This window comes from Lichenostomus cassidix, chromosome 10 (assembly GCF_008360975.1).
Source record: "Lichenostomus cassidix isolate B80296 chromosome 10, HeHo_3.0, whole genome shotgun sequence".
NCBI lineage: Eukaryota > Metazoa > Chordata > Aves > Passeriformes > Meliphagidae > Lichenostomus > Lichenostomus cassidix.
Window position 1 is genome coordinate 14,426,274 of NC_139491.1, and position 26,200 is coordinate 14,452,473.

Genomic DNA, 26,200 nt, shown 5'->3' on the forward strand with positions numbered 1-26,200 from the left:
GGTCTCTGAGGAGTAGCTGGAACACCTATGAGCTCCAATTATATCTTCTTTCATTGAATTCCTATCCTTCATTGTTCTGATCAATATAAGGACCTGTGTAGATGTCCTACAGGACAGAGAATTCATGGATATCAGAGAACTTCGTGCTGGCCATCAGAGCACAAAAAAAATTGTTTGGGGAGAGCAGAAGTACATCAATGTATTTGTACACCCTGCAGTTGAAATACATGCACGTGAGTGAATCCCTCTAATTTTCCTATGTTGTGATTTATGATACATGCCATTCTAAGAATGTTAATGATGTCAAGCCTTTGAAGAACCTAAACAACAAAGAATCATCACCCAGACTGTTTGTAATTCAACCCAACAGATGACAACATCCTGACAATAAAATGCTCTCTCTATAGCTATGAATATGGACAGCAAACAGGACGAAAAACTGTTCTCAAACCCTGTCCAGTGTTGAAACAAGCCACAGACACAGACAATATTCTGCAATATTCTAATAAACACAGTCATTTGCGTCCATTCCACTCTAGCAAGAATAAGCATGTAGTGTTCTCACAGAAACAATACAAGAATTAAAACCAATTGCATCTCAAGAAATTGCAGCAAAACACCCACACTGATCAGTACAGGTAGCAATAGCACCAGTGAATCAGATTCTAGTGCCCTGAAATTAGAGGCAGTTACTCAGCTGCAGAGCCAGGTTGCAATCCTTTTTTATAATCTTTTAAAAACTGAGCATCAATCACTTGCTGCCAATACTGTGAAGCTTTAGTCTGTTAACAAGATGAATAGTTACCTGGAGTTTGAAAGAATAATTGTTTTGTAGAGTTTAAAGGAATACTGTTGAAAGGAAGCCACCTGCTTTTTAAAGATAAACATTTTGATATTATGGTCTTTTGGTAAAAACTGGCAGTATATTAAATGGGTTAGGAAATACCCCTAAATCAATATATGTGCACAAAATACAATATATATAATACGTGCACTAAATTTAGGGAATTTTGACTAGGAGTACTATTTGAATATAACACTAATAGAAATACCATCACATTGCACTTCAAATGGGGTTTTGAAATACAGGAATTGCTATTGTAAATCAGGCTATTAGTCCAGTCAGATCTCCTACTGTTTTTCCTCCTACTGTGACTAATGATACTGCTTTGGAGAGGAGCACAAGAATCCAGCAGTTCCTTTGGCCTCACTGACATCTGACAGTGGCAAGTTTTACTGTTCATTGCTTTATTGTTCTAGCACAAAAAAAAACCCCAAAAAAACAAAAAAAACCAAAAAACAAAAAAAAACAACCAAAAAAAACCATTCTAAAAGCAATGCTTTCCAATCTGCAAGTATGTTCTGGCCCATGTGGTATAGAAAAGGTGAAAAGAAACACTGGTGGGCTATTTCAGAGCACACCAATACAAAAACACCAGTCAGACCTTCTCTCTTCTCTTCAACAGTCACCATCCTACTTCCCTCTCACATGTGTCTTTCTGGGGCTTGAGGTCTCTTTTGTCCCCTTCCATTTCCTCATAATACAGGGGTGTGGCTGCAGCAAACTTAAAATATTACAAGTTCAGTATTATTTTCTGGTCCTTTTGTTAAACACCTACACAGGTCATTTGCTTCTCTGATTGCTGCTTAATATTGAAGAAGTAATTTCATTATTTTCATTGAGTCAATGATATTTCAATTTACACAATTGGCTAAAGTTATTCCTTCCACAGCATGTACTGAGCATTTGACAATTGTTCCACATGTTATCATGGTGCCTTGTGACTTCCTTTCGTATATGCAAGTCTTTTACAGCTTTCTCTAGTGCTGTGAATTTCATAAACCATTTTGAAACTTCTATGCCAGCCCTCTACCCCATTCAACTGTCTTCCTTGAGTTTCTTCAAAATGTCAAGTTCACAAGAGCCATCAGCACTAATCCTTTAAACACCAGTTTCAATTCACTGCCAGCTGTCTGCATCCTGTTCCCTAGAGGATCTTCATTCTTTTTCTCATACTATGCAGCATGTATGTAAAATATATGTTGTGCTAAGGTTTGCATTCAAATTGTCAAATTTAGCACCATTCCTCACAACTTCAAAACTTAGAGGAAGTTTGAATAGGACCATTTTAACAGCTTAGCAAACTACACATAGTGAGCACTTCAGAACGTGCAAAGGTGTCTCCATTCTCCCAGAAAGCTCTGTGAGAGCAATCACTCCCTCTTGGCAGCTGCTTCACTGGTTTGTTATTAAGCAATGGGACTCTGCATCAACACTTCTGCTTTATTCCTATAACTTCAGATTATTTTCTTCTCTTTATCCTTGTTTACATCAGAGAAATTACTTATTGAAGGTTTGGATGGATGCAACTGCAAGCTAAGTGCAGACTGCACCATATTAATGCCAGTTCCCAAAATGGTTCTGAACATTTTGTCCTTGTATATGCTGGCAGCAAACCCACATTCATCTGGGATTCTGCTGCAATACTGCTGACATTTAATATCAGCAAGAGATAATTTTCCCAGTATAAACATACTTTTTTTTCTTGTCAGATATTAAACTTGTGTCATTCATAATACTAGGCAAAGCCATTCTGCCACAGAACCCATGGGAATATTTTTTACTTGAACTCATTTTGCCTCCCACTGTTGAAAGGCTTAAAAAGAAGTCAATGAAACAGAAAGCCATATTTCTCAATGGTTTAAATCTGTGCATTTCTGTTGATGGTGTTGATAAGGCCATACGTGAGCATGGAACATATTTTAAATTCACATTTCTCCTTTTATTAATGCAATATGCTATGGTTATCTTGATTCTAAAATCATACAAAAATTCCTTTGGATTAGAAGTCAAAGCCCTGTGAGCGTGCAAAACCTCTGAAAACATACTTGGGTGTAAGAGCCAATCTATGTTCACATTCTCAACTGCAGAATTTTTCCAAGAAAACCCCTACACTTCTAAGATAGGTGTTGTGATTTTGTAAGCAAAACTGAAATCACCACTGCAGACAACGATTCTACAACTACACTAATTATTATTTCCATCTCACTTCTCCCAGTAGATTCTGAACAGGCTGGGAGACAGCTACTGAAATAAAAGCCTTGCTTCTTAGGTTCGCAGTACTGATGTGGTGAGAGTTTTAGCAGAATCAGGCAGTATCATCTGAAGATAAGGTTGTCGTTTGCACCTGAAATTAATGTGCTGCTGAGCCCCAAAACTCCCATAGTTAGGCTTGTCTTTCTCTGATATTTTAGCTCAGCAAAAACATAGACTGGCACTTATCAAGAAATCACTGCTTTGCACTTGTCTGAAAGCTACAAGCAACCCTAACTTATCAGTGGAAGGTCTATATGCAGTAGCCAAAAAACCTGAAGCCTGTCAAGCTTTGAGCTAGATCTGAAAAGATCCCTTATAAATCTTTCTTTCTTTCTTCAGTACACAGCATTGTATTAAGAAAAGCATGGCTGATTAAAGAAAAATTTAAAAATCCCAAAATTAATACACAGTTACAACACACATGGAGAACAAAGGAATTTCAAGTTAATTTCCTGACCCAAATTTGTCACACCTGCTTGGCTACTTTTAACTACAAATAACAATAATAAATAATCCCGGTGAAGTCAATGAAATTGATTTCATGATGACTCATGCATTTTCAAAATCTGTTACTAACAAATAAGTAAATGTTATTTCAAGGAAACACAAACAAAATGAATGTCTTCAAGATTAAAACCATAGCTTAGAATTGCTTAAACATTTCAATATCTTGAAAGTAATTTTTGGTTGACGAGGACTAATAAGACGAACTATAAGACATGACAATACAACTGGAAACATAATTCTGCTTCTATTAGCAATAGAGAATAACAGAGATCTCAGGACTTCATCTGGTGCAGCACTTCTTGTAAGCCCCGTTAACTGACAGTGGATTGGGTTGCTCAGGGAGCTGTTCCCAATGGGACAGAAAAACAACCAGTATCCATCAGTTAAAATACAGCCAGTCAAGTGAGTCCTGGGAATGAGCTGAGTTCAAGGAAGTTCTTTCCAGCTTTGCTACTACACACGAACTACTGCTTCTCCAGAATAGAAAAACTATCATTATCTACCTGATCTGGATTGGAAACATGACTTTTAATTTTTTTTCAGATATTAATTAAAATCATTGTCTTCTTTCAACAAAGTATCATCACATCCTTGGAAATTGCACCAACAGTACCAAACACTGGTATCTCTATAAAAGATCTCCAAGTCTAATTCTACTGAGGAACAGCCTGCTTTGATAAATACAGATTTGGCAATTATTAATAGAAGTGGCAAGTAGAGTGTAAAGATTAGAGTGTGGATTAATGAGCCAAAATACTCGGCTCTCCTCCCTTTTTGGCCATGTAATTAGTGGGCAATTTTAGTCAAGGTATTAGAGTACTTAAGAGTAATTCACTGATTTTGGAATTGAAAGTCTAAATACTGTGAAAATTCAGGTGTGGAACAACTGGCAGTGAAAGAGAAGCAAGCACAGCTGATACTGCCTCACAGCCAAGCCCCAAATAAGTCATTAGTACAGCTTCTGGAATGCCTCATACCAGTACCTGCAACAGTCAAGAATGTTGGTATGTTCATAAGAGTTTATTCCTGATTTACAGTCTCCACATGTTCACTTTACAGTTATTCCTTTTAAAGTGCTGGGAGACTATCAAGAGTATTAGAGATATTTAAAGAACAAGTTTCACCATTATGTATGACTGGATTTGGCTCTTAATCTCTAGGATACTTGAAATGGAAGAAAAAGAATTCTTTACTTTCTTGTGGATCACTTTGAGGGGAATGCCAGACAGAATTAAACAATTCTTTTTGTCTCTTTCCATTTCTTCTCTAATGCTTGTCCAATCTGATCCTGTCTCAAGCTACAATAGAATTGGTTGCAAAAGGACTGTTGCTGTTATGAACAACTGTCACTATGCTTGAGAATAACAACAATAACCTACTACCCAGAGCCAAGAAAAATGCTCTGTAAATCTTTAGCAGTTACCTGAACTATTGCTTGGCTCTAAGAACAATGTTTTGTTGAAAAAAAAGAAAAATTACCACTGCAATTTTAATTACACATTAGTCTCCCACATAATTTATTTTCCATTTCCTTGATTCTTACTGAGATCAGTGCTCTGAGTCATATTTCATCCACAAGTCTAGCATTTGGAGCATGCAAACCCTTCCAAGGGAGAGTTCCAAAAGCTTTCTGATGTTTTGATCCTACGTGCTGCACTCACAGGCAGCCTTTAGCCCTACTCCCAGTGCTCTTGGACAGCTTCCTCCTGAACAGAATCAAGATTCTCAGAGTACCTGCCATTCCCAGGCAGCAGATAGTGAAATCACACAGACGTGCCTGATGTTGGACAAAACGTTCCAAGTGTAACAAAAAAACCCCAACCAGCACCTAGCATGCTTTTTATTCTGTTTCTTGGTCCCCCCCACCCTGCAAAATATATCAAGTTTTATAAGATAGCAGAACTTATGGAAGAACATGGAAAAGACATTACTATACAGTACTAAACACACCACAGTGTCTGTGCACACATATTTATTCTTTTAAACAGAAAAGCTAAAAAATACTTTAGGAGTTAAGAGAAAAACATTTCAAACTTCTTAAAAATAGATTCCTTTACACTCCACTTTTCTTTTTTCACACCTTTTCTTCTTTTTTCACTTCCCTAAAGAAACAACTAAATCAAACCAAATAAACAAAAAAACCCAAACACAACCACAAAACCCCAAAGAACTCTCTGAAAGTTCCCTGAGGCACAGAATAAGCAAATAGAACAAACTTTTTCTTCAAATCCTGCAAGGTAAGAGGAAGTGAATCTTTGTAAGTGACAGCAATCACACGAGCAATTTTTGAAAAGGGGGAAAATAAATAAATAGGTTTACCTGGTATAAATATTATACAGTGAATTCCATGTTCTATAAGAGGGAAAAATGCAAAAGGGTGTGTCCCTGAAAGTTTCTATTGCAGAGAAAAAGAAAACTAACAGAATTTTTAAAATCTGTGGAACCAGCCTCAGAATTTCAGGACTGGCTTTTTCTTTTTCTTCTCACTTCCAATATCCAATCTTGCTGTCTGTCTTTGCCAGATAAAGTTGAGTCTATTACTTTTCAGACAGGACCCTTATGAAGAATCCACATACATTCAGATAAAGGTTTTAGGGTTACTGTGATGCTACTTTACCTTTTCCTGATCTCCTGGAACTGACACAATTTACTCATTTACTAGTTGTCCAAATGGGACAATAAATCATTCTCATTCATTTCTTGAAGCCTCCTGAGAAGCCACATATACGTATTTCATGAAACTTTTCTTGGAACTTTTCAGGTAGAAGCTCTGGAATGAAGAATTTGGAAACAGTTGAAAATCAACAGTAAACTCAGGGGAACCCTGCTAAGAAAATCATCCTCAAGACAAAAGCTGCAGTCCTGGCTTTTCCATCCAGTTGCCAGGCTCTAACAACTGTTGCACAAGAACTGCAGTGTTTAGGTGTACAAACGTAAGCTTTTTTTCTGTCCCCTTTAGTTGTTTCACTGAAGATGTAGCTTCAAATCTGGTTATGTATTTTTAAAAAATGAGATTTATAAATCACATTGAGGTAAAAAGAAATGGCAAACAGAATTATTTACAATCCAGTGAAAGAACTGTAGAATGGTGGAAGTCTACGTATTAGAGTCCTCATACTTGCCTGAAAGAAAATTGCAGTGGCTTCCAAGTGACATGTCACAATCATTTGCCTATTGTGTGGTCTAATGTCCTATTGCAAAACTAGTTTTCCTCTTTCTTTCACTAGGTTTTCTGAGTTTGTTCCAGTGTCCTAAATGGCCTATATGTCTGTTTAATAACCCTGTCTTGGGTTATTAAACTCTGCAACTGCTTGGCCCCCGGTTTTAAACAAACCAAACCAAATCATTTTCTCAAGCACTGTCAGTAAATTTAAGGAAACAAACTGCTCTCCAACCCCGCCGAGGAAGAGAATATTCTCTCTTGTGGTTTCAAATCTGAAAAGGAATAGAATAAATCTGTATCATCCATGTTTGCAATGTACATCAAAATGTGGTTCTGCTTTGCTTTTTTTTCTTGGTTTTGCCATTTCTTCCTATTCTTACAAAGACAAGTCTGAATGTAGGACTGATTTTCAGTTTTAAGAAAGTACTTACCATCCATTCTATAGTTAATATTTCTTTACTGAACTTCAAATTCAGCTTTGGGTAATCAGCTTTATGGAACACATACCTGATGTGTGCATACAACATAGTAATGCCCTAACCTGCTAAATGCTTTTTGTTTCTTTAAGGAATATCAACAAAAAAGAACTTTTCCAGTGTTGAGATGTTCCATACTGTAAAAAAATGAACAATTGTAGTGACTTAGCCAGTGAGCCCTTAACTTAATTAAGCTAAAGAATCAACTGCAGCACAGGGCACAAACAAGGGGAAGTGGATGTAATTTTTTCATTCCTCACCTTTCATATCCACAGATTCGTACATATAGATGGTCCTGTTTGATCAGGTTCAAGACAGTTTATTAGGCAAAAAGGATTAAAAGTGATAGGCACCAGGGTGAAAAAACCCAATCCAACCAAGCAGTCCAGCATTCAGGACTCCTGGAAGAAGTGTCTCATTTCAGACTTGGAAGTGTTTTAATGCTTTTCTGTTTAATGTTAAGAGTAGGAATGTGGATGAAGTGTGACAGATTTTCTACCTACAGGATAAACTACACCTCAGAGATGCTAAAAATCCAAAATCCCCACTGTTTGGTTCCTATCCTGATGAAGTTTTGTGTTGGACTCCTCCTTTATAACACCAACAACCAGAAACAATTCCCAAATGCCACTAGCTTGAGCCATCAACGTAACCTGCCTCACACTACACACCAAGCTCTGCTGTCTCTAGTATTTTCATTCTTTTTAAGGAATTAAATACTTAATATACACAATTAGACAACTCTGCTAAATATCTGAGCTAACATTCAATAGAGGTAGAGGCAGTAGTTCACACCTCCCGCTATTGTTACCAGCTCTGTGCAAACTTCTGTCTGCATCACCTACATCCAACTTCACATACTTGAGGTTTTCTTTGATACTAAAACAGCTAAGGCCTAACTTTTTTTAAAGAAAGAATATCAAAGCTGAGACTGAGGGGAACATAGAAATCTCAAAGATTTATGTGGAAACCTCCTGGCCCTTTTCAATTCCAGATACAGATCACGCAAACGAGACACAGACAGGAAGGAGCTCTCTGCAGCATTGTCTGTTAGATTCTTGTGAAAGCAAGACATATTTTTAGTCCTTGCACCTCCACTAATAATAAAAACAGAGCACTAGTAATGCTGTATTTTTATCACACAGTGTCCAAAAGGGCCTGGATGTTGCTGCAGAGTCAGCCAAATTTCAGCAATGCAAAAACCAGCTGCATTCTCCAGCTGTACAGTTGTAAGGACAAAGTTATGGAGTATCAAAACCAGCAGCAACATGCTTTAAGTAACTGCATGTAATCCCACATATAGGTACATTAGAAGAATGAGGATTAAGATTGCTACATGGTGGTCATTGATTTTAGTTGCATCTCCAGAGAAGAAGAGCTCAAACAGAGCTCAATGCCAACAAAGCACTTAAATACTTATTTAGTGTAAAGATTTCTGAAAATCTGCAGACAAAACTCCTGTAACATACTGCAAGGACAACCCCCCACTTTAGGATGAAAATACAGCTCTCTTACCAGCTTGGTTAAACAAGGCTAAAGTTTTTTGTCTCTGTATCAAGACTGTTGGCCAGACCACACTGAAACACAATATGAGTATATGTTGATGAGAATACAAAGAAATCAATCAAAAAATAAAATTTAAAAGAAAAAAGAGGCCAAAAATATGTATAAACCTGTTTGATCTATAGCCTAAAGCTCAAGTACTGCCAGAGAAAATACCTTTTTATCTTTTAATATTTGGGAGAGACATAATGGAGTAACAGTAATATTTTCTATAAAGTAAATGGTCTGTTTAAGGAACATTTTAGGCCAGCTTGAAGATTCTTTGCATATTTGTCTCTGATTTTCCAAGCCATCACTCAGTCTTTTCAGATAGATAGGCACAGAACTTGTGCCTTTGATAGGCAAAGGTTTAGCAAGCACGTCTTGCTAAAGGTCAGCAACATAGCAATCTTGGAGAATCCTAAAATAACAGATCATCCTCTTAAATCCCATGTCTGGGGAAGACACTGAGCAACGCTGGCAGATTAGGAAATGATCTCACAATCAACATTAAAAGATGAGTAGTCCTGTTCTGTCCTTAGGCACTAATATGAGCCAGCTCAAACCATAAACTTCTCCCACCAAAGGAGAATTGGTGTCTTAGCTGGACCCTTCCCTGCTACGTATCTGGAAGGGGATTTTACATGTGCATGGCATTTACCAACAGAATGTTTTCTGCTCATACCAGAAGAGCACCAAGGAAAGATGTCTGTTGACAGCCAGCTGCTGTCACTCACAACTTCTCATCCACTTGCACTGCTTTTCACATTAGCACTGGGGGGACTCTATCCAGCTATGCCACCTTTTATCTCTGCAGAAAAGATCTGCCAGCTTTTCAGCAAAAGCAGCAGATGGAAACAACCTGCTGTCCCAACAGAACAATTGATCTAGCTTGAATTTCTCTTGAACTTATCCACTCTAACACGGAACAGAACTATGAAAACGCTTTTCAAGAAATGTATTAACTCTTTAATAGCACTACACAAATAACTGCTCCTCTAGAAAACACAAAGATGATGGGTGCCACAGACTTGCAGGAAAGCTTGAACAGTTACTGGTTTTTGTAAGAGGCAATGCTGGGAATGTCGGGGAATGTCTCTGGTGGAGGACCAGGAAAGAGACCTCACGTAGCAAGGATTATCAGCACTGCTCACAAAGCCTGTAAAGGGGCCTAACCCTTTACCAGAATAGCAGAGACAGGTATTCATATGATACAGCTATTCTGTGTGCTTTTATAAAGTGATCACCAGGCATTCCTAGAGTAAATAAAGGAGTACCAAATACTCAATAGCGATGTAAATCCCTGAGCTGACACAGGCCAGAGGCACCCTCTTTTAAGACATGCTGCAGAAAGCTGCCTTCTGGAACAAACTGGGATAGCAACCAAAGAGAACAGTTAAAGAATGCTATGAGAAAAAGACAAATGTTCACTGAGGTTGGGGTGCACATATTTCTCACTCAAAATTACAGAGCCCTGCCAAGCTCTACAGACTTGAAATCAAAGTTGCAATCCTGGCTCCAGGCTCACTCGTGCTTGTGTCTAGCCCTCCTTCACTCCACTGCAGCACTGTAGGCCTCCCTGCACTCCACAGCACTGTGTACTAGAGCCAGATGGTTTGACAAACTCCTTGTGTTCTAGAGAAGCCTTTCAAAAGAGCTTATTTCTGAATTTCAGATTGCCATTACAGTCCCTCCCTATATCGTAGCCCAAGTTCCTCTACTCTTGCCACCCATCCACTCTTTCTCCCCTTCTCAACAGTTTCAGAGAAGTAAAACTAGGAAGACCAAAATTACAAATTTTGAGCTGGTTTGCTCCTTATCTCCAGTCCAGCAACAGAAGTAACCTGTTCCTTCACCTCTGTGTGATAAGAAGTGAGTCTTAACTTTTAGATGCAGCTGCAAGAATCCATGGCCTTTCCAAGGTCCTTCTAGGAAAGAAATATAATACAATTTGCTATCAATGCAGGCAATCATTTCTCAGATCTGAAAGTAGATGTAAATTTTCCAAGAATCCCAAATTTTCCAAGAATCATTTCCAGGAGATCACCCTGGAGTTTGTCCTTGCCAAATTCTTGATCCCAGTATCACAACTCCTGCCAAGAATGTGTTGTACCGCTAAGCTCTAATTCTCTCTGATGTGAAGACTGATGTCATCACACAATGCTCAAATGAAGGAAAGTCCATCAGCCTCTGACATCATACTACTTTAGTCCAGAATTTGAACAAGAGAAACAGTTATAGTCACAAAGCTAATCTCTAGAACATTCTGTAAATCCTTCTGAAAAAATATACTTTATAAGAGAAGTGGTCTTGAGCATATCGCAAAACTGTCTTTTGAACAGTTAAGGAAATAAAACTTTGAAAGCTTTCCCCAAAAGAGATGAAAAAATTTCATCCAAAATTTTGAAATCATTTTTGAGGTGCTAAAGACAATTTCCATGAGCCAACTTAAAGTTTTACAAGATTTTTAGCTGTACTGTAAACTGTAATTTAAAAAAATTAAAATGCTGCAAACCCTAAAGCTAAAACTTGGATTGTTGTAGATTTCGAAATGCTTCTGATTAGGAATCATTGAATTGATAACATGCTGAAACAAATGTGTATGAAGGAATCAAGAGTATGTGATTCCTCTAAATCAACAAATATTTTAAAGAGATATTAAATATTTAGCACATAGGCTCACACAAAAATACCTACTTTCACTGCATTTTATCTATCACAAATTCCACACGTTATAGGTGTAATGAGCAATAAAAAAGACCTCATAACAGTGGCATGATTTCTCCCTAGTGCATAAGAGAAATGAGTTCAAAAAATAAAAGTAAATAAACCTGACCTGTGACTATTACAGGTCTGTGTTAGTGGCAGACCAGTTATGGATTCTCTCATCTGCTGATCCAATTGAAATGAAAGCAATAAAAAATTCTTTTTAAAGAGCCAGGAAAAAAAAATCCCACTTAATCTCATATTCCATGTGGTAGAACTATTTTTCTCCACACTGACAGGTGCTTGTACCCCCAGCAGTCTTCTCAGCCTCTCCACAAAATACATCTATGCCACTTCAGCTTTACACCAATAACTAATGTCAATTAAGCAACAGCCTCCCTGTAGCTCTTCCCCACTGCAGAGGTTGGGAACAGGAAAAAGCTGCCTGTGCCTGCTTTCTGTGGACCAAACACTGAAGCCACAAGCAAGGCTGACAGTATTTTCCTTAAATAACAACAGAATACAGCGCAACTTGGAAACATAGGGTGGGGAAAGTAAGAGTCTCCTAAGTGGAGTATGGGAGGAGAAATGAAGAAGTATTTGGCTTGTCATAAGAGTTCTCACACCTCTAAAAATACACAAGACTGCTCACTCTCTATAGCTGCCCCACACTTAATACACAGTACAGATGAGATAAACAGCACCTGGCTACCCTAACACCTTTGTCAGCTCATTACCAGATATCTAATGCAGCTAAGTACTTTTCTTTCACTTTTGTTCCCGTTAAAATGTAGGTCATGAGGGGATGATCTTCAAGGCACAGCTTTTTACCTTATGGTCTCCTCTGAATACTAATGTGGAGGAATTTGGAAAGTGCCTATAAGCAGGTGTCTCTGGAATACAAACTGAGACCCAGTCACCAGTAAAGCTCCACAGGTGTCTTACCCTAAATATTCTTATTATAGGAATATTTACAACTGACACTCACTGTTACACTGAAAGACATCAAACACATTCATAGATCACATACTGAGATGCGCATTATCAAAAGGCTAGTTTTTCCCTGCAGTATGACAAAGTTTGTTGAAGTGAGGTGGTGATGGAAGGTGTGAAAATGTGAAAAATGACTAATCTTAGATTGCAACATATGCTGTTTGAATTTGGAAACTACCCTGAGCACACCTATGTCTATAAAAGTACTTTTCTGACACAGCCTCTAGTTAATCCCTGAGCTCCAGCCAGCATCCTCAAGCAAGGGCAAAAGTTCAGTACCAACAAAGACGAAAGAGCAAATAATACAACTTTCTCAGACCACCTGTGGCTCCTTTTTGGTTTCTTCTGTAAGCATCAATGAGACACAAATTTGCACAATTAAAAAAAAATCTTCAACACAAAGCTAAAGGACTCTTCACATCTCTGAAGCAATTTTTCCTTTAAATAAATCTGAACATACTGAGAAAGATACTCTGCAGAATGAAGAACCTGTTCAACAACTTGAACACCCATACTATCTGCAAATGACCTACTTTCTTTACAATTGCCCAGCACATGACAATTTTTGTACAAGAGACAACAGCTGCCTTGCAACCAGTGAGCTCGGCACCAGAAAAATGGCTGTGTCTAACAAATGAGATACATTGCTTATTTTGACATGTTTAACACATGTATTTCTGGCCTGTCACCAAGCACATTTAACATATTTTGCAACACTTTCCTACTCTCAGACGTATGCTATTGCAGTGCTTTGAGTGAAAAAAGCAGTAATCTACTGTCTAACAATGTCTACTCCAATTCAGTCTCCCACCCTATCCCAATGGCACTCTCCCCCTCTGGCAATAAATGCAATCAAACCAGCAAAGGAGAGAACCTGTGTGCCAGACCTCAATGTCTCTTCAAATGTGACAAAAGGACTTACTGACCTAGATGTCACTGAAGTCTAGCATGACTTGAGGCATGCAGCTCTCATTATGGAAGTCTAGGACACTCAAATTTCACCCCCAATCCAGCTGGAACCCATGTTTCTTCATGTTAAAGTGGGCTACTTCTGTGAGCTCTGACTGGCAGAGAAGAACACATTGGTTCGAATGACATGAGAAGGAAGCAGACAACAGGTGGGAAGGATGGAGCTTTTGTCTGTACAAACCCAAGCTTTTGCAGACATCAGCATCTGAATGACTATCTCCACAACCTTAAGAGGGGAAGAAAAAACAAAAGAAAAAGCAACTCTACTTCATTGAAAAGATGGGCATCTAAAATAAATCAGATATTTCACACTGTACAAGTGTCTATTTTCCTCCAGCCAGTACAGAATGTAGATGACTGAGACCCGAGACACAACAATCATCACCGCAGATATTAAAAAAATTCTCACTCAGATCACTGGGAATCTTGCAACAACTTCAACAGCATCAAGGTTTTAGCTCACATAGGTTATCTAGTTTAAATTTCCTGCTTTGATTATGCATCCTAATAAAGCACATAAATCAATGCAAGTGCCTTTTAGAATCTTCAGCAGCATGTCAACTTGCATTTAAACCTTGCATTAGTACATCTGCAGAGAACACTTACGCACAGCTTCATAGTCAGATAACTGAGAGCTCCAACATGAATATTGTAGCCAGGATACAACAGTTGTATAAAGCTTAATATACTCTATTGTCAGTGCTGAGTTAGAAACTGAAAAAAGCTGCACTCTGTTCTTCTTTCCTCACTCTTCACAATTATTTCTTTATTTTATTAGGAAGCATAGACCATTGAAGACTAATGCAAATAGGCAGCAAATGTGCTACATATCCATATAGAACACAAACCACAGCATATATTGTATAATTTCTAAGTGTAATGTAATAGCTAATCAATGATCTCAGCATTTTTCATCACTGTAAAGTCACAGCTTCTCTACATATTGCAATGATTTCTTTTATGGAGTGTGACCACTGTTACTTGCATGTTACTTGCATGACCAAGTAAGATGTCTAGACTATGTGAACATGTAGGACAAACATCACATTCACAGTCACAATTTCTTCACCACTGTAGTCAGAATTAACTTTACAATCTCTCGCCTAATGGTATATTATAAATAGATGGAAGCCATTATCATTCCAGGATATCTTTTCCTGTGCTGAAGCATTAAGTGCTCAATACTACATACAGAAAGGCTTTTCTTTATTACCTGCACTCTTGAAAGGTATCATTCTTGTTGTTTTGAAAAGGTTAATGCTGTTTATGTTATCCATGTCTAGAATTCCAGAAAGAATTAACTTATTTATGACCTGCTCAGTGTTCATTAAAAGTTCCAGTTTTGTTAAGCATAAAATGGAATATTGCTAATAGCAGCATTTAACCTCCAGAATATCCGTATCACTCAAACAGAAGTGAAAGGAATGATTTGTCTGAAAGTGGAAAGTGCCCAAGTTATGGATGTAGTGATACGCCAGATGCCATGCACTATATAAGAATGAAGATTGCTCACAAGATTTTCCTTAGTACGCAAGTACCTGCCTAATCGAGAAGATTGCAACTAAAGGTGGGATTAAGCATTGTCATGCCATTAACCAACACCTCTGTAAGAAATCTGATTACATTATTTTATACTGTACCAATCAACCGAACTCCACAGCAATCAGGAAGCCATCAGTCTGGATTCACCACAAAACACCCACAAGGGCCTCCTCAAGCCAATGTACCAGTAGTAAGGAATATGGGGTTATCTTGTACAAACACGTTTCTTGGCCATGCTGGATACTTCTAATGCTGGATTTGGTTTAAACATTCTAACTTGCAGTTTTATGCTTTTTCATACTCAGTGTAATTACATCAGCCAAGCCAGCTCCCTCTTGTAATACATTTATCTATAACTGAAAAAAAGCCCCACCAAAATCACACAACTTAGAATTTGTGGAGTCACATTTCCCCCCCTGCCCCCCATTAAGACTTCTAAATTTGTCACCAGGGTTTCCTGATGTATAATACAATAAGCAGAAGTGTCTGTCCATTCCATCTGTACAGAAGTGTGGTATACAAGGCCCAATCCACAGCTTGTAAAGAAATGCTGTTTTCACCACAGCAAACAGAGACAGGAGTTCCTCCAGATGAGCCTTTCCTTCTTCCCCCTGAGAGCAGAAGCCTAGCAAAGCTTGCCAACAAAGTTAATACTTGGGTTGAATAAACAGGCCCTTAGATTCAATTTTTTTAGCTCATGTTCAGGAAAATCCAGCTCTGTGGTGATGTGTGTAAGCAGATACCTCTCAGCTTTCTGTAAGATTATCTCAAGTCTGTGTAGCCCACACTATCTCCTTTTTTGTATGCAAAAAAATCAAACAGTTTGTATTCATTTTGGAGTAAAAGACACCTTATCAGACTGTAGAACAAAGTGATAGTCTCCTCTTTTCCACTCCTTGTTCTATATATGTACAGCAAAACACCAAGCTTTACAAATCTCCAAAAATCTGATGCTTCCATCCAACATAAAAAGAAAAATAATTTCACTGGAACTGGGCTTCACAAGCAGAGTTTGTGTGATGTAGAAACAGAAAAACATCAAAGGTAGTTTTCCCAATCAAACCAAATAGCTGCTATTGTGATTTTGAACATGAATGTGGACCTCCCAGTCTAAATCACATCTTTAGGAATATTGCTTAATAAGAAGAAATAGCAAATATTTGCCCTAGCTTCTTTCAAAAAACCAGCTACGAAAACCTAATTCATCATGATGTGTCATTATGATAAAAGCTAGCAATTGGAAGCATCATTGTCACTTTTACAGTCCATAGCTCTGGTTAAAAAAAAAAGCATTCACTTCTCCTGAATGTATAGAATGTATATGTAGATTGTGGACTCACTACACCTTCCACAATAGCCTAACTTAATCTGTAGATCTGTTTCAAAAGGTTATTTTTTATTATTGTAATTATTTTTTGTAGTTTACACTCTAAAAATACATTTGTAGCAGTGGAACAAGATAATGTATTTTTATATAACAGAAAATAGTTTTCAGCTATTTCTGGATTCAGACCTATCCCTGGGTCCCAGGCAGTGTGGCAGTGTTACTTACTTCTATGTTCAGTTAAAACCTCTTCCCAGTACCTTTTTCTTCCTCATAACTGACAGCATCAGCTTTTGGTTTGCATCAAGTAAATTTGCTCTCCCTTTGCTCCACTGTGGCAGCATATATGCAGCTCTATTACTTTTTCAGATGCTGTATAAAAAGGAATGTATGAAATACAGCTCCTCATCAGTCTCCTTACTGAAGATCAAATTTCAGTTGCATAACAAACAGTGACTCTGCATGACATAATGGAGCCTTTGTGCATGAGACAGCTAAACTGAAACCGAAAAAAATATCCTACATCATAATCTGCCTTTGTTATTCTGCATAGAAGAAATTTGTCTCAAGAAATAACTAAATTGCATAAATAATCCAAAAATCAATGGGGAATAAAGTTTTCAAAAGACTTAAAGTAATATATCTTTTAACCCTCAAGATGATTTCTAGTTAACATACAGCTTACAGTAATAGTTCCTGTCTTGTGCAGAAGTCAGGCTACATGAGAGCATCTCAGTCCATTTTGGATGGGACATCAGGGAAGTATTAACAACATCAAAAATCAGTTTTATGCAGCATTTAAAGGTTTTTGAAGAAGAAAAAAATAACTGCATTCAGACTGGAAGGTTTTATTAAAAGGTCCCCAGCTTCAATATCAATGGCTATTTTAACTCATCAATTTACACCTGTAACCATAGAAAATTCGTATATGTGGCATTCAAGTTTCAGAACAACTAAGAATTTGCTGCTTATATGATCTTCAAAATTTTAAGTATTTGGGAACTGCCTAATAAGCAACTACTGGAATGTATCTCATGAGTCTATGAATTAACAAATCATTTGCATAACCACATAAACAATATAGCATGCTAACAATTTTAAGGTACTCCATCTGCAGAAAATTCTATGTACTCTTAAGTCTAATATGACTTTAATCAATCACTTGTTTCCTAAAAAGAATTAGTAAGAATGTAAGTTCCTTTTTTTTCCTACTGGTTTTACATGAAAAGAACATATAAGCCCAACATTAATCTTTTCTTCATTTATAATAGCTGCCTACCTACCCTCAATTCAGCCATTTAGCAATCCTGTTATGAAACAGCTGCTATTAGTGAAAAACATCCAAACTGGCAGCATTCACAAAGCACTGGGAACACAGAGTATTTTAAGATGTTTCTACAACTCCTCTTCAATACCCTCTGATTCATTTTTGAAGACCCTACCTTAAAGCCTCAAACCAGGATTATGCTTCTAAAGCCTCAATATCAGAAAGTCTGGCTTTTCACTGGATTTTCCCATGGAGGACTTCCTGCTCCTCTAGACCAATACAACCTTCTTAAAACATTTTTTTCCACTCTTTTACTGCAGCTGAATCTGATTCAAAAGGGGCCCATCTGCTCCAGCTACATCATCAGGAGAGTTCTGCACTTTCACACAGCTGCCGAGGTTTCTGTCCCCATGCAGAAGCTGGAATTGCTCCACCCAGCCCCTTGGCACAGAAATTATGAAAAGTAACTGATGGATCCAAAAACCTCTTGCATGATCATTTCTATACTGGCTGTTTCTCTAATGTAAACGCTCCTTTTCTCACATTTTGCAGGGCCCTAATTTGTTCCTTTAATAAAATGCACCATAAAACTTGAGAGTGCAATTTTCCAATGGAAAGGAAAGAAATCCCAACAAATAAACTAATCTTACTATAAACCCCATGCAGCAGTTCAAAAAGGCCAGATAGGTGATTGTTTCTACTAAATTCCAGCAACTGCTGAAGCAGTTTCTTCAGGAATTCTAACATTTCCTTAGAATTTAACCTCCACTACATTCTGCAAAGACTGAAAAGCAAGTACTTGCAAGTATGCTCTAAAACATCCCATCTAACATGAACCAAATGGAAAACTGCATTTAACAGTACCCACATCACTGTTAACCTGTGACATGCTCTGAAAAGCCATTCTGACAACTTAGATGCACCAGCTTGACCCGAATGACCACTTGATTCCTGCTACTTGTTCAAGGCTCAGAAAGTTTGGTCTCTTCGGCCTAGAGAATGGTCAAGGCAGAGCTTAAAGCACCTTCCAGAGCCTAACAGGGCTTTAAAAGAGCTGCAGAGGGAGTTTGAACAAGGGCATGCGGTGAGAGGATGAGGGGGAATGGCTTTAAACGAAAAAGGGAATATTTAGATTGGATATATAGAAGAAATTCTTCCTTGTGAGGGTGCTGAGGCTCTGGCACAGGCTGCCCAGAGGAGCTGTGCCTGCCCCACCTCTGGGAGTGCTCAGGGCCAGGCTGCATGGGGCTTTGGGCAACCTGGTCAAGTGGAAGGTGTCCCTGTCCATGCAAAGTCCATTCAAAACCATCCATTCTATGATTCTATGATTTCCTGAGCATAAAAACTCACTAAACTGTATCTGCATGTCTGCTTAGCCAGAAAATATCTTCCAGATAAAGTTTAAAAACAAATTTACTTTTAATACATAGAAAGCCTTGCAGGAAGTTTTCTTTACTTTGTTTTTTATAAATGAGCCTAAGTAAAATAAGAACAACTTTAATGCACAAAGGATTTAAATCATTTTAGTTAAGACACAACAGAACTACAAAATTAAATTTAAATGGCACAACTTTCTACCTGCATCTGAATGCTATCCATGGGAATCAGCTGGACTTCCTAAATTCAAATTCTAGACAGAAGCTGGCAAGCTGTTTATTGTGGGAGTTATTGTACTATGGAATGTGGGCTTTTTCTACCCATTCATAGTTGACTTTGGGGCAACTTGTGTCTCATCTCTTCATGCAGCATTAAGAAGTCCTTTCTTTGCACACAGTATTTCTTTACAGTATCTGTGAAGGGTAAAAGTGAAGAATTTATTTTTATTGATAATATGAAATTTTCACACAGTCACAGAATTGAATAGTAGTCAGAACAACTGAATAGTAGTCATCAGTATCCCTATGAAATGTAATGCATGCATTTTAGCTCCTTTGATCTTGGCAAACCTCAGAAGTTAGTAATCAAGAAACAAAACAAATTATATTAACGTATTTTAACAAAATAAAAATAAAGCCCAAGGGAGTATATTTTGGACTCATATTTTACCTACAACAATTTACACAATCTTATTAGTAAAATTAATGAAAAACATTTGAAATCAAGTTTGGGCAATTTGTTCAGTTGAGAATTAGGCTCATTAAATGTCAATATTCTGAGCACTCTCATGACACTGATGTGAAAAAGTATTCTATAATCTCATAAATTAAACAACAACAATAAGTCTTCATCAAGTTCAGGGTGTAAAAATAATTTATTAGCTTTTGGTCATAAAAAAATCAGCTACTATTTTTGTTTTTTTAAACAGCAGCAGTCAAAAAGGTGACAATTGAAAAGTGTTCAATAAAAATAAGGCAAGCATTGTAAATTTGTTCTTCAAAAAAAAAAAAAGTCAATGCTGTAGTACTACAGAATCAAGGACAGCAAAAAAAAAAAATGAAGAAGAACTTAGTAACACAATCACCAAGTCATTTCTATGCTATCACTTTAGTTAGCCAAGAAAGCATTGGCAAAGCAGTATGAAAGTAAACTTTTATTTCATAACTATTAAGAGTTAATTAAGATTTAAAGGCATCCCTTTGGGGAAGGAAGTGAAGTATGCCATAGGGATGATCATTTTAATATTCTATTGGTTTATGTTTGTAAAACATGACAGAGTACTGAACCAAAAGCTTGCAAGACAACACGCCTTGACTCTACTGTTTCTGCTCAGTGATCCGCTGGAGGCAGAGCTTCATGTAGGAGTTTTTATTGCGTATTTCTATCACTGCATCTCTGACAAGTTCAATGAACATCTGAGGCCACAGCTTCTGCAAGGACTCATTTTTCATATTGATGTCAGCTGCTTCTTTCGCTAAGTTCTCGACGTATGTCTGGCAAAATGTCTTTCTTTCCTTGATTTCCTACATGAGAGAACCATTACACAATGTATAAGAAAAAGGAAAAAAAGTTAAACAAGAGCAAAACCAAAAAAACCCCTCATAAAAATTCAATTAATTAAAGAACATAGCAATTAGCAGGCAAAGACTATTGTGCACTTTCTTGGTTTTAAGTTGCATGGCCCAGGGTCTATATGAGGGTGGCCACAGAACCTTAATGTGTTCATAATATTCATAATATATTAATTTGCTAATTATCTGAAATTTACCTTTAAGAAATTATATAAATATCTTTTAACAGCATTACAACTTTTGTTGCTTTCTGGCATAGCAGTGAAAATTTACAGAAACTATTATGGGCTAAACTACTCTTCCTTCTCTCCCTTCCCAGAATTTCATCATTATAGTACAACAGTTGAAAAATATATGTTTCTCTACCTGCCCTAACAAGCATACTGTCATAGAAAAACATGCCAGTACTCATCCTTTTCCACTCTGGCAAGGGCTGGTTCCTAAAGTGTATTACATTAGATACTGAAGTAAGCCGAACCTTTAAAAATAATAAAAAGATACTTTGCAATGTAGAACTACTAGCTCTGCATTTTAGTAACTTAAACTGTATTAATCCCTGCTTCTGCAAAGTTTCTGTAAAATGCCTTAAGCTTTGAACAATAAATTACATTAGAAATAAATATCTAAATAGTTTGAATGGTGGCATTGTTAAAAATGTTAGATCGTGCTTCATGCCACCAAAACAGAAGTTTTCTTTAATGAATAATAAAGCTGAGAAAATGTTTTCCAGCAGTTTCAGCTAAAACTCCGAATTATTATTCAAAGACCCAAGACTGTCACGTTTAGCAATACACTTATTCAGTCACATTTATGATATTAGTTCACTGCTGATGGAAAACTGGAAGGAGTCCTTTTTGCCAGAATGTGCTCTTGTGACATCCTGCAGTACCTGCTGCAGCATGCACAATGCTATAGCAAAGGGCAAGGTGGGAATTGCTGCACTGGGAAGAGAAAACAATGCATATATTTAATGCACTGTACCAAATACTAAGCTTCTTTTATTTTATTATAGGGCTGATTTCATGGTAAAGGACAACAGGAATACCTCACTGTCTTACTCCATTGCCATTCAAAGATTTAAGAGCTACTATCACAGTTTTTGAGTCTAAAATGTTTTCTTAATTTAATCTCTCCACACATGCAGTCACTGCCTCCTTTTTATGCTGTGGATCTGAGATAACAAAACCACAATGGAATAACAGAATTCAGTGATTATTGAACTTGATTTAATTTTTTGCACTAGAGGATTTATGTATTTCCACATAATCAAAAAGCAAACAACAGGACAAATGTGGGAAGCAGAGTGCATACAGTTAGAACTCATGATGATTGTTCAGAAAGGAGACTGTGGCTGAAAAAAATCATATTCTCCCTGGGAACAATTTTCCTCTGCCCAAGCAAAAGAGTTAGCAGATCAGAAACACAAACTAAAACAAGCGTGACTGATGCACTTGTCTGAAACAAGCCAGCTTGCAATTTTATTAATAATTAAACCTAATACATTTTCTATATATTTATTTTTCTGTAGCTCATTTCAAAGCTTGGAAGCAGCTTTTTATTACTATAGTCTGTATTATTTTATGTGTTGTCTGAAGGTGTTCTTCACCAATTCATTCAGGGAAGATCTAACATGCAATACACACTTTTCTTCATAAAAAACTGTGCTCACACTATATGGCTTGTAAGTGAGATTGTATTTCTGAGACTGTGGCACTATTCAGGAACCACTTCATCAAAGAGAGAAACTGAGCATTTTCCAGTATTCTGGCAAAGATTAGCTAGATTAAATGTTTGATTAGATATATGAATATGTTAAGCAGTGATTTTTTAAAAGCACCACTCTCAATAGCACAACTGAAACTTGATGTACATATAAATTCAATGAGTAGTAGCCAAAGGTTACCTAACAGAAAATGTAAGTATTTTGTAATGATATATTTTACCTCAAGCTTTTCCATATGAAAATCCTTTGTCATGTAATTCAACGTTGCTCGAGCTGTGCTTTCCCCTCCACTTCTTCTGTTATCACTGCTTTCCTCACTCCCAATCCCAGACTTCTTTCCCTTTCCCTCGAGCAGATAATGGAATTGCTTCCTCCTGTGAAACAAGATTTACAGTCCTAATCATCAAAAACTTTTAAGTGCACATGTTTCTAGCTATTGTGAAAGGGAAGGATTCTCCTTTTGACCCTACACTTTTGAACTTTGCAGTATATTGCATCCTCAAGTTATTTGAAATACATATGACTCTAGATGTTCCTTCAGTAATTTGTCTCTAAACAATTGACTCTGATACCTATCACATAGCATCTCCTAAATAGGAAGCCTTGCAGCTTTAACTTTTATTAAGTATTCATCTATAGAAGACCAAAAATAGGGGGATTCACCTTTTTTTACAGTACAACTCTTAAATCTGTTAACCATTAATTACCCACAATAAAATATCCACTAAAAATAGCCAGTTCTCATCATGAAGGTGCACAAGTCTTCACCAATCCCAGAACAAACAGTGAATTGCACACACAGTTCATTTGTGTGCACATGCCTTTTCATCTCCTCAGCAGACTTCATACAAGTTCGTTGAAAACCTCTGGCTACATGGACCAGGAGATGGTAACACCTGTGCACTATGCAGAGGACCTAGCTTCTAGAAGATGGTATTTCTGAAATTTTTATCTTTTTACCTGAAAAGAACTTATCGTAACAGTGCGCAAAAGAGTTAAACAACACGTTTGGAAAAACTCCAGTTAGGTTCCTTGTATTTTACCTGGATTCTCCAAACAATGAAAGCATGCGATAATGTGGCAGCTCCGAAGATGCCACATATGCCAGAATGCCAAAGAGCCTTTCTGCCTTTACAATATCATTTTCAGTAACCTGTGAGAAAGTGGGAAGGGAATAAAAAAGAAAAATATGATATTTCAAAATTAGAACATTCATATTTCATTACAAATACATTGAGAAGTAACTGAAATTTGTTATACAGAACACTGCACACAGATCTGTTGCAGGCACATCTTCAAAATGTGGTTTTGCTTTTACTGGCACTTTAAATATACTTTAGAAGAAACCAAATGGGGTACTGGTGCTTGTTTTATTTTCTGTAATTCTGGATATTTTGATGTATATACATGCTGCCCTGTGCTTCTTGATAGTCTTTGTGAAATGAAGAATTTTATAAAGGTTTCTTACATTCATTTTCTGAAGGCCAGACATATTAATTCTGCTCCACACTGCATGCATTTACAGAAGGTCTACTGGAAAATTCCTGATTAACTTATGCTGGAGAAACAGAAATATTCTGGGCATGCATATGTGAAAAGATAACTTACAGACTCTCTTATTTTGGCAGCATCATGGAAAAGACTTTATAAAAGAGAGGCTTAGGAGGGAAAAATTTTTCTCTGCATTTTTCAGCTCCTGAAAGTAAGTGCTCACTCATATTTCTCTAAATGTCTACCACATTATTGTTTCAATATTAAGTTACAGCTGTCTCTTTAATTTTCAATGGTTGAGAAATTTTCATGATTAATTTTATACAAAATTGAAAAGTGTAAAGACAGTGGAAGGGATTCATTCTTTGGTGGTGGTGAATATTATTTTTTGTTTGTCTTGGCTTGTAAACTCTGGAGACCATGGCCTGTGTTTCTCCTACCCTGATGGCCAGACTATGAACTGACTTCAACTGCCAAAAGTTTGTTGGCACAGTTGCTCAACTCCTGGCTTTGTACTGAGTGCAGAAGCAATCTCTATGATCATCTAAATCTGACCTGGATAACACTGGACAATGAAACTTACTCATTGACTTCTTAACTTCTGGATGAAATTTAATTTCCATTCATCCTATAACATATTTTGGGAAAGCAACTCATTATTAAATATACTTCAATACTCACAGTATTTACTAAGCACTTCCAGACAAACTTTCTATTCTGTGTTATTCAAATTTGTGAGCAAAATGGAATTTTTATCCACATTAACAGACTTTCATTGTATCATTGTGTAATGTTTAGAGACTGTACAACCTACACTTGCCTAAAGTATACTGCAACAGCATAATGCAGGGGGAAATTCAGTGAAAACATAGATCAGGAAATCAGAGACATAAAGTCAATTCCATTTTTCACAGTGTCTGGAATTATTCATTTTCACTTAATTTTAAGTAAGTCTAACTTAGTAGCCTAGGAGTAGATGACCTTGCTGAACAGTCTGTAACAGAAGCAAGGTCTAAAACAAAGAGCACAGAAGGCAGCCAGGGAAACAAAGCCCAGTGCAGGCAGAAATGCCTGCTGGAGAAATAAGTGATTTTAATGTATTTATTTATGTTAAGAGAAGCATAAGGACCAGGTCAACAGAGACAGCAATGCTGAATACACTCTTCAGCTCACAAAAATTCATGTTCTCTATCTTACTGCAGTGCATTGTTTGCTCCATTAATCACAAAAAGATTTTAACGGTAGTATCACATAAATGTAAGGCTTTATGCCTGCTCCTTGCCAAGTGCACAGAACAGTCACCAACTGTGCCAGCAGGCCCAGCTTGGGGAAAGGGGTGCATCTGTCACACTCTATTCCATACCACTGGGTGGACAGCAGTCTGGAGGGTTTGGAAACTTCAAACCTTAACAATTAAGGATTAATCTCAGATTACTGCCACTGGCAAAAACTTCAAGTAGTATCTCAATAATGAGAACCTGCTTCTTCACAGTTAGTAAATCTAACAACCGGATAAGGGAACAGAATCATTGTTAGGGGGAGAACAACACTCAGCTTCTAGTCTGGAACATTAACTGGAACGGAGAGGGAAGGCTGGGGAGAAAATAAAAGCTTTTTTAAACAGGTTTTTTACAGTTTAAAAGTGCTAGAGTTATGCTATTTATTTAGTTAATTCAGTTAGTGTATATTGCTTTTAGTTTGCGACTCTGTGTACCTCAAAGCTGACAACACAATAGTCTCCACAAACATTGCACACAAATAATAATCAGAACAGCAGAATATGCACATTTCCTTTTCTGTCATCTGAAACTGTTATTTAGAGCTGACCTAAGGTCTGAGAACCGCTTTAGGGGTTATGTTCTTTACATTGAAACAGAATGTTCTATTACTCATGTCAATCCAATAGATAATATACATCTGCTAAGATGGATATCATAATTTCTGCTGTAGGATAATGAAAAACAGCAATCAGAATTCATCTCTTTCTTCTTGGCTGTGACACTGTTCAAATGATTAATGACATTAAGAAAAAAAAAAAATCTGTGTGCACATCTTCATGTAGTGAGGTCTGGCTGAAAAGTTTGTTGAGGACAAAAATGTTCTTGTCATACATATTTAAGATCTGATATATGTCCTACATAAAATCATGCTGTGCTACATGTGCTCCATTTACTAAAATCATCCCTAAGAACTAATAAATACAAAATTTTCCATCAGGGATTGAACTTGTTGACCTTGAAATTGTAACAAAAAGTCTACTTAAACAGTTGTGCTACTTTGTTGCTCCATGAAGACCAAACAGGCAAGATTTATCTTCTATTTGCTTTCATCTGAATCACTAGTGTTGATTTTGAAAGTATGTTGCTCTAAAAAGAGAATTAAACTTCATATTTTTTTAATCAAATTTAAAGAGCATTTCTATCAGTAACGTACTAAATTTGAGGTTATTCTG

At 37.1% G+C, this 26,200-nt stretch overlaps 1 protein-coding gene across 2 annotated transcripts in view; it reads right to left on the reverse strand.

Moving 5' to 3' along the window:
• Nucleotides 1–19,379: 19,379 nt before the first annotated feature.
• The window catches only part of LRRC49 (leucine rich repeat containing 49), a 40,075-nt gene continuing 33,254 nt past the window's right edge, over nucleotides 19,380–26,200 (reverse strand). For both annotated transcript variants that reach the window (XM_085070776.1, XM_085070775.1), the window contains 3 exons: nucleotides 23,301–23,410; nucleotides 22,478–22,631; nucleotides 19,380–20,486 (listed from right to left, as the gene is read on the reverse strand). In XM_085070776.1, the coding sequence (XP_084926902.1) occupies nucleotides 20,280–20,486; nucleotides 22,478–22,631; nucleotides 23,301–23,410 (471 nt within the window). In that variant the 3' untranslated portion in view covers nucleotides 19,380–20,279. The remainder of the gene's footprint in view (nucleotides 20,487–22,477; nucleotides 22,632–23,300; nucleotides 23,411–26,200) is intronic.